General features: G+C 40.6%; 1 protein-coding gene across 3 annotated transcripts in view; it reads left to right on the top strand.

The window, feature by feature from the left end:
• The window catches only part of Crppa (CDP-L-ribitol pyrophosphorylase A), a 298812-nt gene that overhangs the window by 145160 nt on the left and 134455 nt on the right, over nucleotides 1-19197 (top strand). For all 3 annotated transcript variants that reach the window (XM_016002468.3, XM_006983945.4, XM_076550761.1), the window contains one exon: nucleotides 1656-1750. In XM_016002468.3, coding sequence (XP_015857954.1) covers nucleotides 1656-1750 — 95 coding nt within the window. The remainder of the gene's footprint in view (nucleotides 1-1655; nucleotides 1751-19197) is intronic.

The following is a 19197-nucleotide window of genomic DNA, read 5'->3' as shown; positions in this document are numbered from 1 at the left end:
TCCACTCGTAAGCAAAACCTATTCAACTTTCCAGGGTAAATTCTAATCTCATTTAATTGTACAGAATCATCTTTTTTGTCAGCAGTCCGTGTTTCGTAACTGGGTGATGTTCCACAGCACTTACTGGCTGGCTCCTTTATCTCCATTCTTCATCAGACTGGATTTTATAAGGGTTGTGTATCTATAGACTTTTGGGAATTATAGATCCTTAGCAAGTAAGCAAACAGATCCCCGAGAGATGAGGTGATGTAAAGGTAGTATAGCTTGGTATGGCAGTTCAATATTCACAAGAGGGATTCTCTCAATCTCATTTCATTGGAATTACTTTGTTTACATATGCTTAGTCTTCTTGACTAAAGGGTCTGAGCAAACAGTGTGTGAACAGCTTTTTATAGCAACTATTACAAATGTGGTATCACTCTAGGAAGGCGTGGTCTTTATGAAGACTTGTATTTACATATGGTGGAGTGAAAACAGGAATTATAACTTAGATAATAATACATGCTTACATTGACGCATTAACTGGGATAGTGACAATGGAGGAATATGAGATGCTTGAAGGCTCACTAAGTGTTCCATGCCTTTCCCTCTAAGGTAGCTATAGTCTGTAAATGTAGTCGTTTGGATTTGTGTCCCTATTCTACTACTGAGAACACTGGGATCTTATGAATGTTAGTCCTCTTCTCTGCAATGAGGGCTTCTGACTTCACTATACATATTCATAATATTTCTTTCCTCTGTGGTCACCATGTTCTCTACCTTACTATAGCTTTGTGAACAAACAGGATTGTTGATAAGATGGGAATTAGTAACAAGAGTATTATTAGCCAGTGATCTTATTTTAACTGTCCTATCTAGCTTTGCTTGAAAAGATTATCAATTGATTAGTTTATGTAGAAGACATATTACGTAAGCCACCATGTATGATGCAGCAAGGTTAAATGCTGACCCATCCAGTTTTGATTGGGAAATACTATTTCAAATTTTGTCTTAGTTCAAGACATGGTTCTTGACAGCTGGAGTGATGTTCCTCAGCACCTCAGATTGCTGTGGAGCAGGATTGCATATCTTAGGAGGATGCACAGAGAGTTCAGAGGTGAATGCCACCGTGTCACATGGTTTATATTTTAACTTTTAAGCTATCTCAACCAAACAAGTTGGAGGAAAATTTAACTGTTTTTATTTGCTGTGGTAAGAATCTGAACAGTAACTGGGCTGTATTGAATTGACGGTCTAGATGCATGCCAAGGAAAATCTGGGCATGACTTAAAGGAAACAACTCCCTATAAGTGGGAATATCTGAGAATCTGGGAGACTCCTTATGAGCAAGGGAGGACGGCAGTGGTCACATAAATATTTGTCACTCCTGGTTACTCCCTGTAAAATGTAAAGCAAGATCTCCCACTTCTCATGTTTGCTTGATGGATGTTTACTACAGTGTTGAATGTCTGGATGCATTGGCCTGTCTGGTACACGGCATCTAGGATGTCTTAGCACATAGCTCAGGTTACTCTCCCTGGCCTGGAGCTAGACTCTCCCTCACCTTACTCAAGGTTGATGAAAGTCAAGCAAGCACATGTTTTTGGATAATAAGGCTTTGTTCTATGCTTTCTTTGAATGGTAAAGTTTAAACATTTTTCTATTTTCAATTTCAGAGAAAATTTCACAAGAGATTTGTGTGGTTGTGAAGACAAAAGATGAAGAATCTGTAGGGCATCTTCTCAAGGAAGTGCTAAAAAATGAATTAAATGTAAGTATTCAAGGACTGAGTAGGATTAGCTGTCATAAATTTTTGTGGTATAAAAGTATCTTCCTTGACAAAGCCCACAAATCTTTCAAACATAATGTTGCTATTTCCTCTTTCCCTAAGATCCTTCATTCTCTTGATACTGTGATTGAAGCATCTCCATCCTGTCCATTTCTCTAGGCCAGTGGTTCTCAACTTTCCTAATGCTGTGTGTGACCTTTTAATACAGATCCTCATGTTGTGGTGACCCCCCCAACCATAAAATTATTTTGTTGTTACTTCATACTCGTAATTTTGCTACTGTTAAGAATCATGATGTAAATATCTGATATGCAGAATATCTGATATGTGATCCTTGTGAAGGGTCATTGGACCCCAGAGGGGTGGTGACCCACAGGTTGAGAACCATGAGCCCAACTGTTTTGTTAAAGATTAGTTCATAGTGGCTACTTCTGGTGGGTATTCTGAGGTACATAAAGTGCTTTTTTATTTTATAATTTTAACCCTTTTTATTTAATAATTCTTGTGTTATCCATATTCTTAGTATTTTCTGTTACTTTAATTTTCCTCTTCAGAGGTTACTCCATTTTGGATGGATGTGCATGATTAATTATTACTTTCTCTTTGTTTTTATTTGTTTAGAATCTTCTCACTTTCCACTTTGTATTCTTTCCAATCGTAAGAAAATCTGTTAATTTGCTACTTTACTCTTCATTTCTACAATGAGTGGATTTTTTCCCTGTTGTTTCTAAGTATTCCAAGGCAGATTGTTTATTATTTCATTTAGTGTATTAAATGCTAGGCTATTTTGGATCTGTTTTGTAGATAGGTCTTCCCAGTGTACATCTCTACTTATGGGAACGTCATTTAGCTTTTTATTCCTTCATTTCTTATACTTCTTTGAGATCCTATGGTATTCAGGACAGATAACTTTATCTATTTTTAAGGGAAGTTCAGGCTTGTTGGATGGTTTCTAGCTTAATGGTATAATGCTCCTCTAAGAGCTGTTTTCAGGATTGACACTGAAGCCATGTTCTCCCTGGGACCTCCATCCTTGCTGCCCCTGGCTTTCACAGGCCTCTTATTTACTCATGGTCTAGTTCTTTTTATCAGTCTAGACCTCTCTGCTGAGACTTTGCCCCACAAGAGTGTTTTAGGCTACAGTTGTGAGTGTTCTGTGCCCCAGAACCACTGCCTCCCCAGCAAAGTGACAGCTTTCAGGCTTCCTCCTGTTGTCGATCTAGTTTTTCGAAAATTGAAGCTTGCATATCCTTAAAGAGTTGTGGTGGATGTTAGAAGGGGCTGTCATCCCTGCTTAGCTCTCTCTGGCTTCTAGCTTTGTGAATTGTTAAAGTACAGATACTCATCAGAATGTTGTCCTCTTTAACTGTCCTGACCTAACAACTTTGTGTAGCTTTCTGTACACACAGTGCTTTTCTTTAAAATCACCCAATGATTCCCCCCTTTATTTTACAATTAAAGAAATCTTCTGGCTTTTAATTTGTACAAGTTCATGTCACCAGTGTGTGAATGTAGGTGATGGTTGATGCCAAATGCTTTTTGTTAATTAATATTTCTCAATCACAGATGAAAGAAAAACAACAGTATGAAATTTTAAAGTTTGACAGGATTATAGTTAAGTCTGGAAGAAGTAGCCCCCTTGGAAAGGGATTAATTTGGTTTTATGTAGATTTATCTTCCATTGTGAAAGCAGATTTATCTTGTGGCATTGTGTTTTTCAGCCCATACTTTACAGAAAAAGCACAAAATGGTGACTGTTATAACTTTCTACACCCCCGAGCTTTATCTGTCTTTGAAAAGAGCATATAAAAATGATGACGTCACATCGCTGAAGTCTGCAGGGCAGAGCAGTGTGGGTGTGGAGCTGTTCCTCACACAATGGGGGATTGTTTTATTGATGTGAATAGGAGAAATGTTTCCCATTTAAACTGAAGGAAGAGATTGGGTATGTTTATGCTAATTGCCTGGGAAGAATTTTGCAACATACATTTGGGATGACCCAAACGTCTAACTGTAACATAATGGAAAACACCAAATTCCTGTATGAAATGGCTGGAAGTTAAATGGAGAAGCCTCCTTGTTAAGAGACACCTTTCCTACCCCACATATATATGAATGCACATGTGACTGGAATTACAATTCTAGGACTTCAGTATCAATCTCACGGCCATCATTTGAATTATTTTTTTCCGGGCCTTGAATTTCAGAGAAATAGCTCTTCAGAGGTACTTCTGGGAGGTAGATGCTGATGAGTGGGGCCTGTTTGGGTTTGAATGTGAAATTCTTGATTGACACAAAATACTTGATTGATGTATTTGAACACTTGGTAACCCGTTGGCGGTCTGTGGAACCTCTAAGAGGTGAGGTCTGGTAGCAAGTAGGCCACTGACCACAGGCTTGAGAGTTATAGTCTGGCTGCACGCTGGTCTAAGCTGTTTTCTGATTTGTAGAGCTGTAACAAGCTCAAGTTCCTGCTACTCCCAGCAGGAGCTGCCCTACACTCACCATGCCTTCGGCACTGATAAGCTGTGACCGCTCAGATAGGGGGACAAGCCCAGTCCGTCCTTTTCCAGGTGGTTTGTGGCAGGGATTCTGTCGCAACCACAAGAAAAGTAACCCTGAGATGTGGGGTTGATGCTGTGATGGTAGCTACACTGTGCAGCTTGTAGGCTTTTGCAGCTGGATTTCAGGGGGAAGGTGAAAGGAGGAATCCGTGGCCCAGTGAAGCACTAGCATTCTGTAAACAGCTTACAGGCATTTTTTTTTTCCGTGGATGTGCAGGGGACTGAAGGTGAAAGAGTGGACAGTAAAAACTGTTCAAATGTTTTAGAAGGGACACACGTGTTCCACTGAGAATTTTGCTCGAAGCCACTTGGTGGAATACAGAAATAATAGGATTGTACTGGTTGGTTTTGTGTGTCAACTTGACACAAGCTAGAGTCATCAGAGAGGAAGGAGCCTCAGCTGAGAAAATGCCTCCATGCGATCCAGCTGTAAGGCATTTTCTCAATTAGCATTCAATGGGGAAGGGCCCAGCCCATGGTGGGTGGTGCCATTCCTGGGCTGCTGGTCCTGGGTTCTATAAGAAGGTGGGATGAACAAGCCACGGGAAGCAAGCCAGTAAGCAGCTCCCCTCCGTGGCCTCTGTATCAGTTCCTGCCTCCAGGATCCTGCCCTGTTTGAGTTCCTGTCCTGACTTCCTGCAGTGAGGAACAGCAATGCTGAAGTGTGAGCCAAATAAACCTCTTCCTCCCCACCTTGCTTGTTGGTCGTGGTGTTTCATTGCAGCAATGGAAACCCTGACTAAGAAAGGGAGAGTTCGGTAAAGAAAATTTCAAGACAATGTAACATTCAGTCTGTAGCATTGTCTATTGCCAGATTTATAGTGAGAGATAATAGAAAGTAGAGCAGAAAGATGTGAAAAACATGTATGCTAGCAAGGAAAGGGGCATGTGCACAGACTAGCTGCAGACAAGGGGAGGCTCTGCTTAAGAAGACTGGCATAAAGAGAAACTGGGCACTGTGCTCTGCAGAGGGGGCGTGAATGGTACCCGATGAAGGAAGTAGTCTCTTGCTCTGCCACCTTGACACAGAAGGTTATAGTTACGATAGAAAGTGGTCCCTCTTGTAGTTCATCTACATCTGGAGCTTGCGGCAGAACTTGGCATTGTTCACAGGATACTTCTGTCACTAGCATGCACAATGCATGGAGGCTTGCACCAAGGCTTTAGAGAGCTCCTGTGGTGGTTTGTAGCCAGGGCAGGCTGCCTGCAACGAGCTGCTTGGTGGGCCAGACACGAAACTGTGAAGTTGAAGGCAAAGGCGCAGTGAAGACACCATGTTGTTGTAGGTGCCAAGATTATTGAGGAACTGCTGCAATGCATGGAGATAGCTCAAGAGAGTGTGTGCACGGTGCTAGCCCCGGGGGGGGGGGGGGGGGGGGGGGAGGGGCGCGGGGCTACCCATGCTCACTATACCCAGATGATTCCACCTGAGCTTTGATGTCAGACATGCTGCTCTAGGCTTACTGTTTGCCCTTCTGAGGTTTGGCCTTGCTTTGGTCTGACCATTCCCTGATATGCCCACATCATTCCCTGTACAAACGGGTGTTTTCTTTGTACCATTGTAGGTTGGAAGTGTGTTACCTCTTTGATTTTATAAGGACTCACATTTCAGAATTTGTCTTGAGTCTCCGAAGAGATTTTGGACTTTTGAAACTGTTGAGGACTTTGAAGTTGTACTGAATGCATTTGTTAGTAATGAGATGGCCATGAATCTTTTGGGGACAGAGGTGGAATATTCTGATTTGAATGATTTATGTGCCCTACAGTCTCGTGTCTTTAAATACTTGCTCCCTATCTTCTATCACTGTTTTGAGAATCTAGTAGAAGTAGGTGAGTGATTGGTGGGATTTGAGAGGTTTTGCTTAGTGCCATTCTGGCTTCTTGGCTGCTGAGACTGTTTAAGCAGCAGCCACCTGCATTGCCATCGTGTCCCCCACCATCATTGGCAGTGTGCCCTGACATGAGCCGGACCAAACCCTGCTCCCTTAGGGTTTTCTCTCAGGTAGCTTCTCACAGTCAGAAGAAAATTTGCCAATGCCAGTCCTAGTCACCTCTTTCTAACTCTCAGAAAATGCTGAAAATATTTATACTGTTTTAAAAGTAGTGAGGGATGGGTAAGTAGGAGGTGTGATTAGCCTTTCGTTAATTACTTAATTCATTGACCCTCAAGATAGTCGATGCCCACGATAACTCCACCATTGGCTGTAGCTAAGTAGGTGTGACTCTTAAGGAGCTTTCCGTCATCTTGGATAATAATACAGTACATAATAGGGAATACAAACTCCAAGGGATGCAGCTGTGTCCTGAATGGGTTGGCTCTGGAAATCAGTATGGGGTGGTGAGGGGATGAAGAAAGAATAGACACAGGTACAGAAAGTCTGCGGTTGGGTGGGCTGTGTTCTCTCTGGTGGAGCAAGACAAGCTATGCACGAAGACCTGGAACCTCAGGGTGTTTATTATGTGTGGCACCAGAAGGAGGAGTTAGGAAGTCTCTGTAGGAAGCATTCCAAGTTGCAGCCATCCAGGAGGAGGAAGCCACAGTTGCTAGTTTTTGTACACACTGGTCAATCTGTTGTAAACTGTCACATTTGGTCCAGAGGAAGGTTTCACTGCTCCATGAGCCTTCCCTGCAGGAAGACTTTGCCAGTTCCCAGGGATCTGAACCATCAGGGTCCTTGACATGAAAGAAGATAATCTCTGCTTACATAAGAGAATCGTGGAAAACAGTTTTGGAAGTGAAAGTCACTAAATGAACTCTCTCAACAGACATGCTGTTTAGTTAAGCTGTAAAAGGCAGTGGGGCATCAGGAGTTACTTAGTTGAAGTTCAAACTCAAAGGAGCCATGTTGTGAACAGTGTGTGAAGAGCCTCATGCAAGGTGAATCAAACAGGTCGGAGCGGAGATGGGGCAGTGGGAGACGAGGGGAGTGAGGACAGAGCCAGAGACAGCCTCGCAGGCTGTGCTCAGTTTACTGCTGCTGCCTCCGTTATGGTCTGCTTCACAGCAAACTCATGTGAAGAGGAACTGAGCTGGACGAGTCTGTCCTGTTCGTTTTTACAGAATGTTCATGCTGGCTGCGGCTGACTGGCTCTCCATTGGAAAATCTGTGGTGTTTAGAATTTTTTTTTTTTTAAATTTCACTTTACCCCTGAAACATAGAAGTGCATTCAGTTCATTTTGCATTCTTGTAACAAAAGAGATGAATGTCATAAGGAATGCTGACTTACACTCCAAATGATCAGGCACTGTTTGAGCTTTTTATGTATTTGGCTCATCCAGCACTTCCTGTTTCCTGGAGCACAGAATTTAATTATTGTTTTCTATAACCACAAATGACAAGCTATGTTTAACTGAAAGTCATTTGTTTTCTGGGTATAAGGCAGGATCTGGCTTTGTTGGAATTGTTCTCTAATGCCTGATTTATTTTTCCTAATGGCCTACAGGTTGAGTCTAGTGTGCAGACCTGTGCCTGTAGATATAGTGTGCAGAGCTGTGCATTTGTTAGTGGATAGAACTGTGCCCCTGCACACAATGTGTAGATCTGCACCTTTTGTTAGAGTCCTTACAAAACTCAGTGTATGGCACTAGGCAAACAAAACATCAAGATTAGCAAAAGGAGCCAGAAGAAAGGCAAAAATGAAACAGCAATTTAAGATCTATTTAGCAAAAATAAAGTGATTTTTATGGGTATTTTGTTACCCACAGAAACATTTTGATATGAAGATAACAGGCAATTGTTTTTTGGATGCTGTCTTAATTAGGGTTTCTATTGCTGTGAAGAGACATCATGACTATAGCAACTCTTATAAAGGGAAACATTTACTTGGCGCTGGCCTACAGTTTCAGAGGTTTAGTCCATTATTTTCATGTCCAGAAGCAAGGTAGGATCCAGGTAGACATGGTGCTGAAGTAGGACCTGAGAGTGCTACATCTTGATCCTCACACAGGAAATAAACTGTGTGCTACACTGGGCATAGCTTGAGCATAGGAGACCTTAAAGCCCAACCCACACTGACATTTTCTTTCAAACCACCACAAATGTTGAACACAGTTAATAGTGAAAGACAATCTAAAGCTAGTTCTTGTTTTGGGTCCACTCTGAACAGAGGCAAGGGCTCATTTGGGATATGGTGTGTGTGTGTGTGTGTGTGTGTGTGTGTGTGTGTGTGTGTGTGTGTGTGTGTGTGTGTAGTGTGTGCCAGACTAGAAACTACCTGCAGATCATTCTGCTGAATACATTAGGTTTATTTGGACATTAGCCACATTTTCTGAGAAGTACTAGAGGGGAAAAGAAAGTCCAAATGTAGTGGACTCTAAGTAGCTCATGATGCTATTAATTACATTCATACCATATCCAAGGAAATTTGTTTATTGTTATAATTGGTTGTCATGGTTTTAGAACATTGTTAATGAAAGTGCTAAGGTAATTCTAAATGTCACTTGCTGTGTTTCTCTGTTTTAAAAACATCTTTGCCTTTTTCGAGATTATATTTTATGTGATAAATTTTATATTCTTTTTGAATAAATTTTTGAGATTGTAATATAATTGCAAGTTACTCCCTTCCCTTTCGTCCCTCCAAGCCACCCCACATACTCCCTTTGCTCTTTTAAGAAGATCACTTATAAAAATGTTCTCTGTATCCTTGTCTGCATGGGAATGATGTCGGTGTTCGCAAGTGCTAACAAATGTAATGCTGAATAGTCAGAACAATAGAACAGTAGAACAGCCAGAGTTACCAGTCGATGTTGTTATTATTTTCATGAAATTAATTCAGTAAATTGGTTTTATACATACAGGAAGTAGTCCCTGTAGGAAAATCCATACTGGACATTACAAAAAGTGTTCTCTTAGATTAAAGTCAAAATACAGGGCTCCACTGCTTGCTTAGCATACATAAAGTCTGGAGTTCAGTTCTCTGCACTGGAGGATCAAAACAATTTCCCTCTCCAATAAAAATGGCTCTTTGGTATATTTAATTGTTAACCTTTTGACTTTATCTATCTATCTATCTATCTATCTATCTATCTATCTATCTATCTATCTATCTATCTATCCTTCTGCCATATATTGCATTCTGATCACAGTTTCCTCTCCCTCTTCTCTTTCCAGTCCCTCCCCTCTCACCTGGCTTTACTCCTCCATTTCCCTTCAGAAAAGAGCAGGCCTCCCAGGGATATCTACCGAACATGGCATAACAAGTTACAATAAGACAAGGCACAAACCCTCATATCAAGGCTGGACAAGGCAATCCAGCAGGAGGAAAAGGGTCCCAAGAGCAGGCAAAAAGAGTCAGAGACAGCCCCCTGCTGCTCCCACTCTTAGTCCTACCATAACACCAAGTTCCACAACTGTAACATATATGCAGAGGACCTGGCCCACAAATTGGCTGGTCCAGGCTCCATATCCCCCATTACTACACTCTTCATTAGGGTCATCCTTGTAGATTCCAAGGAGTTTCCATTGCATTAGGTTTCTACCTTAGCCCTAAAATGGCCCCCAATTCCAGTCATCTTTCCCAGTACACTTTCCCTCCATCCTTAGCCCCCACCTGATCCTTCCTGTTCCCATTTCCACCAGTTCCCACTCTATCTTTTGATTTCCTCCCTCCTTCCTCCCACGTTCCTTCTTTAAGATATGTGCTCCTCTGTGTGTGCACATATGCATGCAGTCTCATGTATACGAAGGCCAGAAATTGGTGTTGGGAGTCTTCCTCAGTCTTTACCCTAATTTTGGAGATATTATCCCTCTCTGAGCCTGGAGCTCACTAACCCGATTAGCCTGGCTAGCCAGCAAACTTTAGGGATTCCATATCGTCACCGCCCCAGCCGCCTCTCTATGTGTGTCCTGGGGATCCGACATGAGGTTCTTAGCTTGTGTGGCAAGCACATTAACCACTGAGCCATCCCCCCAACCCCTTTCCCTTCATTTCTTCACCTACAGGCTGCCCTGGACCCCGGTAAAACTCACTACATAGCCCACACTTTCCTCAAGCGTTCAGTCACACCGCCTTAGCCCTTGAAGTGCAGGATTACCCCGTGTGTGACTAGGCCTGGCGTTAGTTGATTTTAGTGAATAGGCGCATACTGAGAAGTTATGTTTTTTAAATCAAGATACGGTTTTAGTGCTTACTATAATGTTACTTTTTCGATTGTTGTGATCCAGTTAGAGGGCAAGTGACTTTTAAAGAAATATCATTTATATTTATTAATGCTTCGTCTGCTAATAGAGTTAGGAAACGTGTTTCAACTGTTTGGCTGTTATACTGTACAGTTATACTGTAAAGTGTAGAAAGGAAGGTTATTTCATTGTCTCAGCAGCTGTCGCTAAATCCTGATTCCAGGGGCTGGTGTTTCTGCAATAAGTAAAACAAAATGCCCCGTTGAGCCTATGAATAAGTTATCCATGGTGTTTTGTTACTTGAAAACTTGTTTCAGGGTCCCACAACTAGAACTCACCCATGTGCTTTTTCTTTGTTACATTGACACTCTGCATCTGTGGTGACTTGTAAATCAAAGTCCCCAAGGTGTGGCTGGGCATTTAAGGCCCCCCACAATCTATACTGAACATCTCTCTTGCAAGTATATTGTTTTCATGTTCCGGCATGTTGTCTTATTTGTGCCTTGAAATTATGCAGTTTTCACTTTTCCTTTGTGCCAGCATGCTCGCTGATTTTCTGTTTTGGAGCTTGGTGTCTTCTCACTGTCGCCATGGAGTTGGCTTCAGTTTCTAGTTCTGAGACCTCTGCACAGACCCACTGACGATGGCGCCGTTCTGCATATCCTGCTTGGACTGTAATTAGCTGCCTTACCTTCACCGCCTCTTCTCATGGGTCCCTCACATGGCTTTGTGTATATGGTGGGAGTCTCATAAATCATCGTGGTTAACGATGATAGGACTGTGTTGAAGCAAACTTCTGGAATATATCTTTGCCTGGATATCAGCCAGATAGATATGTTTCTGTAGATAAATAGGTAGCCTCTGGGCATGTGCCAATCATGGGAAGAGTTGGGAAGAGTTGAAAACACTAAGCACACTTAAGAAGTTCTAGCTGATTTCATAGCCAGAGAAAGGACTGTGTTCACAAGAGGAGAGGGTGGAAGGTGAGGCAGGATTGTAGATGCTGCAGAAATGGGCTGATGTCATTGCTGGTTGTCAGCCTTCTGTAAGGACAAGAGAAGCTGTGACGGAGGAGTGAGCTCTAGACAACAAACCAGCAGTGGGTGAAGAACTGAATTCGGATGCAGCATGTGAAGTCCTCAGAATTTCAGTAATGTTCTCTTTACTGTTAAGAAATTCCTGCTTTAAAAATATCTTGAGGGCTGGGGAGATAAATCAGTCAGTAAAAAGTACTTACTTTGCAAGCACTAAGGTTGAACTAGTTCCCCAGAACCCATGTCAATAAACTTGAGTGTGGTGATGTGTGCTTGCAGTCTCAATAGTGGGACAGTAGAGACAGGACCATCCCACGGGCTTGCTGACCACTCACCTAGGCTGCTTAGTAAGTCTGGACTAGGAAGAGACATTGTCTTTTAAAAAGTGGATAATACCTAAGGAATTGTACCTGAGATAATCCTCTGGTCCTCACATCTACACACATTCATGTGCATGCTCACCTGAGCACATAGTTACCTGTGCCTGGTACATATAATATTCATACTTAAATATTTGTAGCATATGATTCTTTTCATATTTTTTGCAAATATATATAATCTATCTTTAATGTTTGCAAATAGTTTGGGACTATAAATAATACCTATTTAGCAGGTTACTAATATATATCTTATAATGGAGAGCTGTATGTCATGGGAAATTTTTATACAAACAAAACAAATCTATTTCTCAATCAAAAGGAATGTAACATACATTTAAGAAAAACAGCTTGTGCACAAGAAATAAAAAGGCATTATCCAGGTTGCCTTTGAATAGTAATTTCAAGTCTATAATATTTTACTTAGAACTTGAATTATTTGTTGTACATATCTTATGTAGAAATTTTAAAATAGCACTTATATATAAATCTAGGTTATTTCCTATTCCTTAGAAAAATTAAACTTTATACATGCAAAGAAAATTAGGTTATGTAAATTTGGCAAGAATTTGACAAAAATTAGTTGGAATAATTAATTTGTTTACTTTTGTCATTCATGCCATTCACGTTTGCCTTGCTAGGAGATCTACTAAAGAAATAGGTGATTCGTTTCAGACCACAGGAAAATCAGTAGTTTGGGATTTGTCAAGGATAATTTGGTCTCTGGATTGTATGTGGGTGTACTTGTGACTGTATGCACTTGAGAGAAGTTAGCCCATTTAGATGTGTATGCTTTTAAGGGAGCAACCTGTGCTTCAGCATGGAATTCAGGGACCCGTGATATTGCCATCAACTGGAAGTATTCAGAAATGCAGATTCCTATATCCAGGAAAATGAACAATCTGCATCTTTATGAGGTTCTGAGAGATTCTGGTGCACATTTAAGTTTGGGAATTGCAGGTCTAACCATCTGCTACATTTGGTATTCTTCTCAAAGGCAGAAACTCATTCACTGGCCTTGAGTGTGTGTTTAGTTTTAGCTCTCACTGAACGTTGCCTGGTCAGCTAACAGGAGCCTTACACTAATCCATCCCAGGCTAGGATTTCCTACTTTGTGCTTCTACTTACGACAGAGAGGATTTGTTTATGTCAACTTCTAAATTCTTAACTTGGAAAGTTTTTATGCGTTATAAAATCTCAACAGATCACATTACTGTGTATACCTTGTAACATGTTATCTTTTATCATTTTATCTAGGAAATATGTACACATTGTGCTTGCCAAACACAATTTATGAATTAACGGCTCTGATGGTCCATTTTACTTATTCGCTGCCCACTAACCGTGAACCAATGTAATGTCCTATAGTACAAACTCAGAACAAGACACAGGCTTCATTAGCTTTGTATTGCTTGCTATCTTTATATCTTTTCAGATACTTTATAGCTTTGGATAGTTAATTTATATATATATATATAAATTTATATATATAAAATATATATATAATAAAATGGGACCTTGAATTCCTTGTTACAGAAACTCATGTTTTTTTAGGATTAGTTCTGTTTTCACTGCCATTCTACAATCTTTGGTAGTTTCTCATCGGAACAATAGTTGGTCCTCCAAGTGCCTCTAAGAGAGAGAGAAAGGAATTCACACTGGAAGACAGTTCTTAAGGGAGTGTTTCTATTGTAATCCCTCTGCCTGTTGCTCAGCATGTGTTAGGTGCAGGAGTTAAGAGCACCTGATTCTTCTCCAAGGTCAAATCCAAAGATTTGAATTACAAGAGATTTGTTAACTACTTTTTTCCAAATCTAAGACCCAGAAAGTTGTTAAGAGTTAAGAGATTATATGAGCCCCTTTAAGATAGTATCAATTGACTTTATCCATTCAAGTGCTTCTTCCAAATGGATTTTCAGTACCCTACTCTTCTTGTCCAGTGACTTCACCAAATTAAAAGTACTAGTGCTGTACTGATGAGCAGTGGACTTACGTTGTACAGACCAGAATCTGTGTATTAATTCCTTCCTGGCTGTGTCATCATAAATCAACTGCTTTATCCTCAGCTACTGTGTCCATAATAAAGTATATGAACACTTGCTTATGTGTAGATATGCAGTATGATTTCAGCATACATTTGTTTTAAGCATTCAGCACAACTTCCATCAAATAGCAAAAGCTCAGCAATGTAGGGTATCAAATGGGAAGGAGTTACGGAGTTAGAATGATGTGCTAAAGCTGTCATTTGGAAGAGGAAGACTAAATAAGCGAGAGGAGTTAATAAGAGCACACATTTAATAGTGTGCTGTGTGCAAGGAGAGACCGCTCTGTGTTGTCAAGAAAGAAATGGAATGGGATGCAGCACACTCACTGCATGGAGAGCAGCGATTTCTGGGAAAGCCCATGGCCTGAGAACTCACATCTTATGGAAGCGTGGCTCTTTCTGTGAGAGGGGACTGGGCCCAGTGGCCCGTGGCAGGCAGACCTTGGTCACAGTGTTCTTTTGCTTTCTCTTCAGATATTCTTACTTGAAAGGATTTTTTTTTTCTGACAGCTCATCTTCCTCCCTGCTCTCCATCCTTTAAATAGTATTTAAATTATACAGTTGTATGCTGTTAGTGAATGACAGATCTTTGGGTGTGATCAGCTGGCAAGGGTCTGAGTCTAACAGAGGAACATGGGCATCACTCAGCAGCTCAGTCTTCACTGTTGGGGGCTTTAGTTTATATAGAATAGCAGACACAGAGTGGCAGTCTGATACATTTATAACCTCACAACACTGGGATTGATTTCCTACTAGGTGCATTTTTCCCCTCAGATTTTGAGAAAGACATTAGAAGCTAGCAGTCCTTGTCTCTCACTTATTAGCTGATCCTATGAATCCTATCAGATATTTATTTTATGAGTTAATAAATTGAGCCACAGGACGCAGTAAGTTCTTACAAAAGTCACACAGAAAGGCTGTTTCAGAGACAGATCGAAAGTCAGGGAGTTGAGCTCCAGACTCAATGCTCTTAAAGAATAGCTTGAAAGCTGATTCAAACGAAGGAACTCCATAGGGAAGACTCAAAGTTAAGTGGCCCAACAAGGAAAACAAAGCTTTTATAGTGATTTTTACACTTCCTCAGACCGGAAGGGAAGTGTGTGTCTCTAGCACTCTCCTGTTACACCCACACTAGGGCTGCAGGCTGAATGGGAGGAGGTATTGGCAGGTTCTGATTTTGAGATGACTCAACCAACATGATCTGTGAAAAGTGGGTGGGTTTGCTTCTCAGAGACATTTCAGAATCTCTGACTCTGGGGACTTGAGGAAAAACCTTTCAGGCTTGGTTGAACCTTAGCTCTTCTTGGAGGGAAGTTCTCCAACAAGCCATCTTCCTCACAAATACGCATGCGTTAGATAGTATTCCACTGTGCAGTTCTCATGTAGTTCGTGGTAAATCTTCAGTGAATGGTCATTATGCTATAAGGGAAACATTTAAATATTGCTATACTTCCTTAATTTTCTGAATGTCTTGGAAATTTGTTTTAAGTATTTAAATGTTTTTGAGCTAAAATACTTAGAGAAAGAAAGTTCTTCTAGCCACAGGCTGTTCCCTGTGCTGTGCCTGAGCATGGAAATGTTAAGAATGACAGTCCTGAGTGATGGCGTGGGATTGTTCACACGCAGTCCGGTTGTGCCAGCTAACGTACACCTTGTTTACTGAGGAGATCAAAGATACCAGTGCCATATTTCGGTTAAGTCATGTTTCTTTATTCCAATTAGATTAATTGATTATTTCCAGTTGAGAAGGGAGATGTAGGACCAAAAATAATTCTCCCTAACTGTAAACAGTTGTGAAGAGTCTTGGTTTTAAAAGAAAAGATTTATAGTTTGGTTGGTGTGTGTGTTCACATACATACCACTTATATTTAAAAGTCTTTATACAATACTCTTTGCATGTACATACCTTATCTGGTGAACAGTGCTACATTAGTTCAGTTTTAAATTTATCAAATACCTGAACAAATGTATTTTAATAACTGTTAAATACCTACCACTATATAGCTGAGTGGTGGTTTACATGTCTATATCCTGTGTTCTAAAAGAAGATGTTGACTTAGCAGTTACCAGTAAAGTTTACTCAATATTTTTTAAAAAGCTTTAACACATTAATAAATAAATAGAGTACTTATAGGTCCTATTTATCACATCAAGAATTAGCCCAGTTTTTATACCAATGAAGGAAATGGACTTTATAGATTAAAAGTCTGTGTTGAAGAGCGGAGTCGGTTGGTTGTATTTTGAATAAGTGGTAATCTTAAAATAGTCCCAATATTAGGGAATACTTTGTTTTCAGAATGTTTAATATAAAAGTAGAATAATATATTAAAATAGTTAAAAAGTAACAACCAAGTAAATATGATAGTGTGAAGACAGTTTATAAATTCTCTCTGTCCAGTTCTTTCCATAAAAAGCACAAGCATAATAAATACAGTATAAAGATTGCTTTTTCTTGACAGCCAGGCTGGACTTAGAACTCCCTGAGAGCGAGGCACCATTCTGGCTGTGCAGGTGTTGATTTTCCCATGAAGACTAATGGGTGGGTGTGGGTTCCGGATTAGACTCCAACCCTACTGAATGCCCATGGCACCATCTTTACTGGAGTTCAAGATGGACAAATGGCATCAAAGGAAGCAGCTGGTGGAGCGCCATTCACTCCCTAACTGTTCCTGGGCTGGCCCTCACCTCCCTCCGCTCCACCTCATGTCTTTCTGCATAGCATACTGATACTCCAAAACTGTGCAATGTAAATTCCCTCTTCCGTGAGTGCACAAGTCACCATAGCAGGTGTTTGGTTAATTGAGCAAGCTATGATCCTGAGGCATAGTACAACAAAGGCCAAGGGAGAGTTGGGAAGCAACCTCTTGAATAAGAAATCCACCCATTCTCCAAGGGGCCTCTGACATGAAGAGTTTCCTCCAAGTGCCCCTTGGTGCAAGACCCAAAAGCAAGCAAGACTTAGGGATACTGACTGAGCTTTACATTTCCACAAAGGCCCCTGAAAGTTGGTGGAACCTCATCTACAAGTTTCAAATGAAATCAGAATTCAGGAATATCATCCCATGTCTGATTGTCCCTCAGCTACAAAGAGAGGAGGAAAGAGAATTACAAATATCACGTCTCTGAGGACACCTATGACAATCCACTCAGTGTGGGAATCTAGCCACAGTGATTGGTAGAGAATGGGCACATGAGAGATGGAGTGAAGATCTGGGGGGAAGAATGTGATCTTTAGGTGGAATGGCTAGAATGTATACGTTTATGAAGGAAAGAAAGTATAATGCAAACTTTTATTCCTAGGCAAGTTATTCTCAGAATTCAAAACAAAAGGCTCAAGGAATATACACCTGTTGAGGCCTTTGCTTAAAAACATAAAACAAAGCTATGGAGATGGCTCAGTCGGCAAGATGCTTGCTGTGTGAACATGAGCACCTGAGTTTACATCCTTAGAACACACGAAAGTTAGACACAATTCCTGCATTCTCCTGTGAGGTGGGAGACAGGAGAATTCCTCAGAAACCACATGGCCTCTTTGCCTTGTGTACACAGCAGCAGACAACAGATCCTTTCACGAACAGAGTAGATGGTGGGGACAGATGCCCACAGCTGTCTGACCTCCACACACATGCAATGGTATGCACATTGCCACACTTGTGCATTTATCATGCATATATAAAACCAAATACAAGTCCACAAAACTCTTGCAGATTAATATAATCCAATATAAAAATGTACAAAAATGAATTAATACGTAGGACAGTATTAAAAACCAAGTTTCCTTGGATGTAGGTTGTTGCTTGTAAAATATGGAAGACATGCAGTTACCGAATAATTTCCAGATGATGATCCAGCTTGCTCCTCCTCTTTCACAGAAGGTGTCAACACTGACTTTCAAATGGATCAGGTTGTCATTAATAGTCCAGGGTCTCTATCGTATTTGGTGATACCTTTGTTTAATCATTGGAAATTGGTTTCTCTACATGTTAAAGATTATCTCAAGTTTATCAGTGGTTTCAGGTATACTGCATTTAGTGCTCTTTGATTTAAATTTAAAAATTTCATATGTATTGCATTCTTTTATAAGAATTATATTTATTCCTTTATGTCATCCTCCTGTTCTTGTAGTTACAGCATTGAATGGTGTCCATCCCACACTCAGAGATTACTCTTTGGTGATTAAAAATATATGGTTTTTTTTTTTTGAGTTAAAGCTGGTCTTTTATATAAAATTTGGCAAAGTTTTAAATGCTGTTAAGCATTTGCTAGTGATTAAAAATGTATTTTTTTCTCAACTATTCCAAACTTTGTCTTTAAGAAATTCACCTTTTTTTTTTTTAAATGCTTAGGAGCTTAACTCATAAGGCTCACATTTTCATCACAGATCTCATTTATGTGCATGCAAAAGGGTTTTTTGCTTGTTTGTTTTTTGAGGCAGGGTTTCTCTGTGTAGTTTTTGTGCCTGTCCTAGATCTTGCTCAGTAGACCAGGTTGGCCTGGAACTCAGAGAGATCCGCCTGGCTCTGCCTCCCGAGTGCTGGGATTAAAGGTGTGCACCACCACTGCCTGGCAAAAAGGGAATTTTTAAACTAAAGCCATTCTTCTGAATCCAGAGTTCTGCATGATAAGGTCTGTTTCTGTGGTTGTCTGGATTCATATCTGATGAATGAGAGACGATTCAGCTTCCATGCACACCGCTTATCTGGACATAGTACCACTGACCCTGTAGGAGACCTGAGACTCCAGGCCCTGTAAAAGACACTTTGCTCCTCACAGCTATTGTAGTAGGGAGAACAGCAGGGCAGAACTTGCGCTCTGAAATGCAACTCCTGCATGAGAGATGTAGTTAGGTTAGTTGTTTCCTGGTAATGGGGCCCTTTATAAACATCCTGACAGGTGTAAGATGGGATTTCAGTCATTTTGATTTCCATTTTCCTGATGGCTAAGGATGTTTAACATTTCTTTAGGTGTTTCTCAGCCATTTGAGATTCCTCTGTTGAGAATTCTCTATACCACATTTTTTTAAAAAAAAAATTGTATTATTTGGTTTGTTGATATCTAGTTTCTTGAGTTCTTTATACGTTTTGGAAATTAGTCCTCTTTCAGATGTGGGGTTGGTAAAACTTTTCGCATTCTGTAGTCTGCCATTTTGTTCTTTTTGATGGTGTCATTTGCTTTTTGTTTTATGAGGTCCCATTTATTAACTGTTGATCTCATGCCTGCATGATTGGTGTTCTGTTCAGGAAGTTGTCTCCTGTGCCAATGCATTCAAGGCACTTTCTCGTCTATCAGGT

Source organism: Peromyscus maniculatus, chromosome 14, assembly GCF_049852395.1.
Source record: "Peromyscus maniculatus bairdii isolate BWxNUB_F1_BW_parent chromosome 14, HU_Pman_BW_mat_3.1, whole genome shotgun sequence".
Taxonomy (NCBI): Eukaryota; Metazoa; Chordata; class Mammalia; order Rodentia; family Cricetidae; genus Peromyscus; species Peromyscus maniculatus.
This window is presented reverse-complemented; position numbering and strand designations above follow the sequence as displayed.